We start from the raw sequence: 8,213 nt of genomic DNA on the forward strand, positions 1-8,213 counted from the left end.
GCATTTGTAAGGCTTTAAATAGAGATGGGATCACACCTCCTCCTCATCAGTGGTGAAGAGGCAGTACACATTCCTTATCACAACTTTACCTTCTCAAATGTTTAAATCCACAGAAGTCCTGTCCCATATTGTGGCTTGTATCAATCAGTTCTCCAAAGCATCACCAAATGAGATAACACGTAAACCCAGCATTCCTCTTTCCTTCCTCCTCTTGTCCCTTACACAGTTTCCAGTACAAGCAGCAGGAGAGAGGAGACACAAAGAGATGTGTGGCAGGAAGTATCAACCACCCTGCCCAATACTGTTCAGGTAACTGCAAAAAGAGCAGTCGAGTCTCTGTTTGGGCTTTTTAGATCCTCTTGACACGTTTTAGGCACTTTTAAACCCAGAAAAAAATTGAGACCTCATTTGTACTGTATCCATTATCTGCATAGCAATGTGTCTTTCTTCACACCTTCCATGGCAACATCTGTAATAGTTAAGTGCCTCTTCATCTACCAGCACCTCCCATAACCAGAGTTCTGGAAAGCCAGGGGTCTGTCCTGAGGAACTGGCCTCAGCATCTTTTAAAAACAAAGTAAAACAACAACATTTTTAACTCCTCTCTCTTCCCTCTGCCTATCCTCTTCTATAGCCAATGAGATTTCTGGTATCAAACGTCAAACAAGGGCAGTAAGAACAAAAAGGTGTATTGCATCTTTCAGTAAATTCACAGTCTGTCCAGTTCACCCAGTTCCATCCTCCGCCTGAAAGCAGCAAGTTGCGTGTAATTAAAAACAGTACAATCCGGTTCTGAATTGTAAACAATGCAGCAGGAACATCCATCTACTGGCATTACCAAATCTGAGGTGCAAATGGGCTGATCTCTTCAGTCTTATACCTGTCAGGATATAAATGATACCAGGAATGAGAAGGCAGCACAGTATACAGAGTACTGCAGAACTAACACATGGTAATTCAAGTATGTCAAACCAGAGCGAGTTAAACCAGACATTACTGCGGTTTAACTATCAGTGTTCAACGTTTCTGGCTGGGTCCAGAGACAAAGAATCACCAGCAAAAAAAAAGTATGATGAGTAGCCTCTCTACCTGGACGGAGGGGAAAAATGCTTACAAATCTGGGTGCTTAACATTAGGTGCCTGTAAAAAGCACATGCTATAGTTCAATGGCTCGTGTTCAGAAGCAGCAAGCCTGAATGGTGTGGAGAGAGGCTTCAGGGACGGGCATTCTGAAAAAAAGAAAAACCACTCCCGGAGATGCCTGATGTAAATCTGGGAATCTAGCTTTAGTCAGCAAGATCTTCAAAGAAAGATACGGTATTTAGGTCAGTTAATGGGAATGAAGTGTCTAGCTGTCATTTGTATCTTTGAACATCCTTTCAATTAGTCTTAAACTTTCAATATTGTTGGTTGACTTATGTTGCAGCTTGCCTTCAAGAGGAAATCGGATATGTACCCTGGCAAGGGAGACAGAGTCTTGCAGATCTGACTTCACAGATCACTGCTATATGGCACAGCAAGCTTTTCTTCCCTGGAGTCTGAAACTAGTCCTAAAGATGGCTACGCTGAAGAAGGCAAGTACTGGTTAATGTAAAATTGCCTTTAACTTCCATTGGGCCTTTTTCCAAAGGGTCGGTAATTCTCCAGGAACTGCTCAGTAGCTGCTTTTTAAAGTCTTTGAAGTTCAATGCTAGGTCCTTCCTTTTTCATTTACCTGTCCTCTGACTTTCCAATGTAATATCAAAATCTAGGCGTGTTTATCAATAACAGCATTAACTTCTGCTAGAGAATATATCGCTGGAGCTAAAATGCCAAGAGGTTGAAATTACCTTAGTATAGACTTCCTAAATGGCTGTTACATCTATTCACTAATGCATTCAGCTACCTTCCACCCTCTGAAGGAAATTACAGCTTTGCCTGTTTCCACAGAACACAGATTATCCACTGTATTCATGGGGGGAAAAAAAATACAGCTTTACATCAATGCGCCTATGAACAATTATTATTTCCATTTTTGCTGACTACCTATTTAAGAGGAAATATTCCTACAATGTGCTGAATTTTTTATGGGCTAATGTTCTATGCTTTCATCTCCCGCTGACTCATCGAAGCTCAAAATTCCTAGTTTAAGAAAATTAGAGCTGCTACTTCCTTTATTTTCCCCACTATATGTTCTGTGTGGGTCACAGAGGAGGAGAGGTGAATACTGAGAAGCATCAGGATCCCTGGAAATAGAGTAACCTTCTCAGGTGCAATTCTAAAGGCTAATTTACCCCTTTATTTTGTGAATTTATGCCTGTTCACCTGTGTACGTACTTACCTCTGTGGCTATGATGCACTCATTCCTTTCTTCTGTTATCACAAAGACGGACTGGTACATTGAATCCCTTGGAGAGCATATCGCTGATATCCTACATTCCGGCTTTTCGCTAAGGCAGGGCAGAGAGAAAAGAACATTAGTTGTCTACTAACAAGCCTGACTCTCAAAATCTACCATGAATATGGAGGGGTGGAATGAGATAGCTGTGAAGGTGTGGGAGGCAAGTGCAGAGGCTGAAGTTTCACATGTTCTATGTGATGGCAGCACATTGTACTAGAAAAGCAGAAGTAAGGAATAGCTATTGTCTTGCTATGATTCTGCTATGCCCAACCTAACAGCGCGCTCCTCAGATCCCTCAGTGTAACTACCAGCCACAAGCAGATCCCAGACAAGACCTTCAGTACACGCACCAGAAGACTCATGTACCAGTGAATACCTGCCCTTCTTTTTTGAAAAAGAGTAGTTATTTTTGCTCTATCATTCTTCTCAGTAAGCAGATCATTTTGCCTTCTTAATAGGCAAAATATTTATTTTAAATCACTATATGCCTTAAACGTTGTTCCTCCAAGATCTGCTGAGAAAGGAAAGACACCTCTTACTCTCAGCACGGACACAAGCACTCCCGTTCCACCTCACAGTACCCAGACAAGCAGCACCCTGCACAAACACAGTTGCATTGACTTAGCTAAGGATAACGCTTGGCTGTAACACACATACTGCAGTGTGATGATTCCTGGCTTTGCTCTGGTTTGGTTTGTCTACTGAAAGCTCAAGCTTTCTTTTTCCCCATATTTTCTCACCTGCTTCTAGACTGGTGTGAAGATGAGGGGCCTTATGAAAGACTAGAAGGAAGACTGCATTCTCACCTGTGTAGTCGGAGGGGAGACTTTTCTCCTAAACACTTCTCACTTTTGTAGTATTTATCTTCCTGTGTCCCTCTACTTGTCAGGTCTTTTACCAGATTGTAGTCCAGTTTATGATTCTTGGGTTTGTAGTTTGATTTTTCCAGCCCACAGTCCACTTCAAGGTCTTTATTTTTATTGGTGTTTTTGAGCTGGGAAGCTGGAATAAGATTGTCCTTCTGGAAGTCAGACAGGTTGTTCATTGTCTCCAAGTCCTGCTCTGGGTGCATCCTCATCTGCCTGATGACCATTGCTATCATGCAGAACAGAATGAGCAAAGCCACCAGCCCCACCCCCATGGATATAGCAATCCAGGGAACTGGTTTAGGAGGAAGTGTAATGGGCACGGAATAAACTGGCAATTCACAACGGTTTCCCATGAAGCCAGACGGACAGTAGCAGACAAAGCTGGCACTATAAAGTCCGCTGTAGCATGTGCCTCCATTCTCACACGGCCCAGAAGCACATTCATCTCTGGTTTTGATGTCGCAGTTCCTGCCACTGTAGCCTGGCAAGCACGTGCAGCTGTAATCGTTGATCAGGTCGTGACAGGTTCCCCCATTGGAACACGGGTTTCTGGCACAATCATTGATGTTTATCTCACATTTCTGACCAGAGAAACCAGCCCGACAACGACACACACGAATCTGACCAAGGTAAAAGCAATTACCATCTGAGGAAAAAAAAAAAGTAAAATTTAGAAAAAATAGTCTGCAATGCACTTCATTCAGAGAGCTAAACCTCTTCCTGAGACAGTATAAAACGCTAACCAGGGAGAGGAATGTTATTTTACAAAACAACCCCACATCTAAAAGTTCCTTCAAATTTACCTTTAAAAATATGTCCCTTCTAAATGTAATAAAGTTAATTTACTTAACTCTGCCATCTTCCCCATCACACGATAAACCTTGTGCATCGTTTTGTTGCACAGAAAACACCAGGGAAAGCCTCCCCCCAGCAAGAGAATAAAATTAGGGTAGATGTGGAATACAGTGGGGGAGAGGGACTAATGTATTAGAGGAAGAGTAGAGGTCAGATTGGATTTCTATCACTTCTGCACTGAAAAGCACGAACAAGTCACGGGCATGAGGCTTTTTTGAGAAGCAGGCTCACCGTTTGCACATGGGTTGCTTGTGCACCTGTCTACCTTTTTTTCACAGTTTGACCCTGTGAAGCCGAAAGGGCAAACACAAGTGTAGCTGGCCCCCTGTTCTTTTTCCAGGCATGTACCACCGTTAAAGCACGGAGAATCGACACACGTCAAAGCGCTGTGCTCGCAGTGAGTGCCGTAGTAGCCAGGGGGGCACAGGCAGTGATAACCGTTCTCCATATCCTGCAAAACACAACATTAGGCCACTGTTATTTGACAGCACCAAAGGATAGCTACTTGCACGCTTATTTTTGGTCAGCAGTGAGTGCCGTTCAGTCCCTTCTCATCCACACTCTGATGTGGCAAAAGTGACATTTGTAGAGTAAATAACTGCAGGCTGGTCTGTGAGGGACAGAGCTGTGAATCAGCCGTACTCAGCAAGGAGGAGTAACCACGTAGCTGCACTAGCAGAGCAGAGGCAGTTGTAGGGAGCCTACATGCAGCTAGACGAAAATATTACTAACACCACTACCATCTTTTGGGATCCCCGAGGTCCTTCCAGAGCAGAACGGCATGTGTTGACCTACACAGCTGTTATCGGGCCATTTATCCTTGGCACAAGAGCCCTTTTTTCTTTTGTGAGGGCTTACGTTGCTTTGCCATGAATAAGTCCCACCACTTAGATCACAACAAAACTGTTTATTCTTTCCAAGTACTGTATGTCCAAGGCCTTGGGAGAGGGAGCTAGGGTCTTGCACCATTAGCTTTAACCTAAACATGCATCAAATTACATGTAATATCTACAATCGATCAGTCTGTATCAACGGGTGGAATCAATCATTGACGGGGTTGAAAACACACTGAAACTCTAGACTGCAGGAAACTGCAGAAAAAAACCCAGCAGAATGCTGTTTTACAGACAGTGCTTCAACTGATCGGTGCTCAGATCATCTGACACTACACTCCCATAGCAGAAAGCAGAGGTTTTATTTGCTATTAAAATACAGAGTTAGAACATTTCTATACGAACGCTGGTTTGAGAAGCTTATTTTTTACAGACCTGCTCCCTCACCAACCTTGGATCTTGCCAAGCTCTCGTAATGGCTGCCACAGAAACCCAAGGATCAGTTGACCAGTTCTAATCTAGATGATACATCTGCTCCTGTAACAGACTTCCTCCCCTGACACCTCTCGGGAAGGGTTCAGCATGATAGTTGTGAGTGTCAGTAATGAAGCTCTGTGCTATCGAATTTCCATTATGCTGTTACAGAACTATCTCTGAAAAGGTATCCTGGGGCTTGCTTCCCACAAAGGCTTCACATTTAAAACGTCCTCACCGTGCAACTACCGCCATTCCTACAAGGATTGCTGTCACACTCGCTGATCTCATGTTCACAGTCAACACCGGTGAAGCCAGGTTTGCATGAACACGTATAGCTGCCCTGGCCGGTGTTCATGCAAGTTGCTCCGTTTTTGCAAGGTCTGTGGTGAGTGCAGTAGTTCAGATCTGCAAAGATAACAGGAGTTAGAGAAAACGCCTTTGGCAGCTCGGAAAAGGCATTCATGCAAAAATGATTTAGCCAACAAAAAACCACAGAATTTTCCATTTTTTATTTCAATTTTTATTGTCTTTCAATGAAAGACAATATTTTCAAATGAAGCATTTCATTTCACTATCAATAGGAATACTGGAGGTGATTATCCAGATTATTATCAGTAATTATCAGATGTTTCAGATTATCATTGATCTCAGGTATTTCTCTACATCCATCACTGTAATTCGTGAGCTCTGAATTTTGAGAGACCTGGCAAGAATTTCACTTCCTTAGTGCTTTGGCATGCTCTCCCTTTGCTGTGTGCGTTAGCTGCAATGGGATTTAGATGTCAAGCGGCAAAACGTTATTCGCAAGCGTGTGTTTGAAAGACACTCCACAGCACTAGGGACACTATGCGCACAACATGTCACATACTAAACCAGTGAGCCCCATCTTTAAAAGGTGTGCTCCAGGGCACGTTCTGGGGAGGCAGGGAGGAAATGGAATATGTTTTGGCTTGGAGATTTAAACAAACACTAGAAATGTTTTACCGATTATTTACCATGCTCTCTTGTTAGGAATGTTTGTAGTTTAAACTGTCTAAATGGTCTGCCGAGCGCTTGATGATAATTTTTTTTCCCTTTAAATCTGAGACAGAGGTTAAGCACACAAGTTCATAGGATGTAAACAGAAAATCTTTATTATCTCTATAAATACCATAGAGTAATTGGAATACAACTGGTTAATAGATAACTACAAGCAGAAAAAAATCTGCAGCTTTACTTTTCCTGTTTAAGTCCGACTTCGCCATCGTAATCCTTTCACTGTCCTGAGAACACTTAGCTTGCTTTGAGCACTGAATGACCTCAGTGCCAGCAGCGCATATATGGCCTTGAGGACATGACTGCTCAGCTGGCTATGGTTCAGTGATTCAGCGGCTTGAATAGGTGGAAGTGGTCTGGTGTACCTTAAAATGGGACCTGTACTTTTCATTCTTGCTTACAGGATTTTTCTCTCCTGCTCCAGACTTATCACGAGTTAACTTCCTTGTATGCAAAATAAGGAAGGCCCAAATGATGGTGTTTACTGCTGCTGGAAACTGTTTAGTAAATTGTTATAGTTGTACAGGGAGTAAGTTAAACTTAGCTTGAGCAGGCAGAAAACATGCCTGTTCCACACTCATCCAGCTTGTTGCATTTTTTTCCCAAAACTTTTTTTTTGCAAGAGAAAATCTGCAGCTATCAAAATGGTTTGCTTATTTTCAGAAAAGATTGCTACAAATACAAGAATTGGTATCTAAGAGAGCAGTGGAACAAACTAATGCCTATGATGATGTACCTTCTGGAAATTTAATTCTAGAGCCAATGGGTCAGATTCCTTAGCCCAGGCCACAAGCACAACCTTCAGAACTAACCTTGATCGCAGAAGAGGCCTCCCCATCCTTCATCACATATGCACTGCCATTGTGTTTTACAAGTCCCGTGGCGGCAGCCTATATGGGGAATGCATTCATCACAGTAGCGGCCTTGCCAACCAGGACGACAACTAAAAGAAAAGTCAAATTAAAACATTAATGACATGGAAAAGAGTTTAAGTTTCTATTACAAGGTGACATTTTAACCGTTCAGAATTAAATTGCCATCTACTCACATGCACTCTCCAGGTTTGTTGCAATATCCATTCTGCTCAGTACATCCAGACAGACAGATGGCTGTAAAGAGAACAACAACAACAACAAAAAAAAAGCGGAAATGTTTAGGTAAATACACATGGCACTACAAAAATACACTTTCAAAAGGGAAAAATGCCAGCTTTTAAAAAATATTTTGAACAACATTTTTGCACTTTCAAAGCTTTGTTTTCAAAATTCCCAATACGGGGAATTCTGGAGCAGGAAGAAGTGAACAAGTTTTTGACAAGTTGTCCGTCAGTTTTTCTGTTTATACAACAAATGTGAACTTCTGCAGCTCTGGCTAGAAAAGGAGCAAGAGGAGATGGCTTTGGCTTGTGCTTACCAAGGACTAAAACACCCGAGACCCCGAGCTCACAGGACAGCTTCCCACCAGGACCCCGTGATGCCGGTTTCGTCTCCTCTGGCAGCGGGGACAGTGGAAGTGTTCGTGTGAGCAAGCTGCTAGCTAGCACTGTAGCCTGGGACAGGTATCGCTGATTCGGGGGTACTGGACAAGATCCTTTCTCTGCTAGCTCACTCTTTGCTGCTAGCGGTCACCGAGGTGAAGCACTGCGTTGGTGGCTGCAGCCAAAGGGGGCAAAGTCCTCAGCGTGCAACTGAGTCTCTCCAGACAGGGAGCGGAAAGGTCAGCTTGAAAACCTGACTGGTATCAGCCCAAGCCGCTGGCAGGTCA

At 43.1% G+C, this 8,213-nt stretch overlaps 1 protein-coding gene across 1 annotated transcript; it reads right to left on the bottom strand.

Annotated features, from left to right (window-relative positions):
• Nucleotides 1-523: 523 nt before the first annotated feature.
• DLL4 (delta-like 4 (Drosophila)) lies at nt 524-7,558 on the bottom strand (the record flags this gene model as incomplete). Its single annotated transcript, XM_010136701.1, has 7 exons — nt 524-880; nt 2,321-2,429; nt 3,187-3,895; nt 4,336-4,555; nt 5,650-5,819; nt 7,262-7,392; nt 7,498-7,558. Coding segments are annotated over 7 exons (1,406 nt in total), but the record flags the coding sequence as incomplete, so codon positions are not given.
• Nucleotides 7,559-8,213: the final 655 nt, after the last annotated feature.

This window comes from Buceros rhinoceros, unplaced genomic scaffold (genome assembly GCF_000710305.1).
Source record: "Buceros rhinoceros silvestris isolate BGI_N320 unplaced genomic scaffold, ASM71030v1 scaffold9505, whole genome shotgun sequence".
In the NCBI taxonomy this organism is placed as follows: Eukaryota; Metazoa; Chordata; class Aves; order Bucerotiformes; family Bucerotidae; genus Buceros; species Buceros rhinoceros.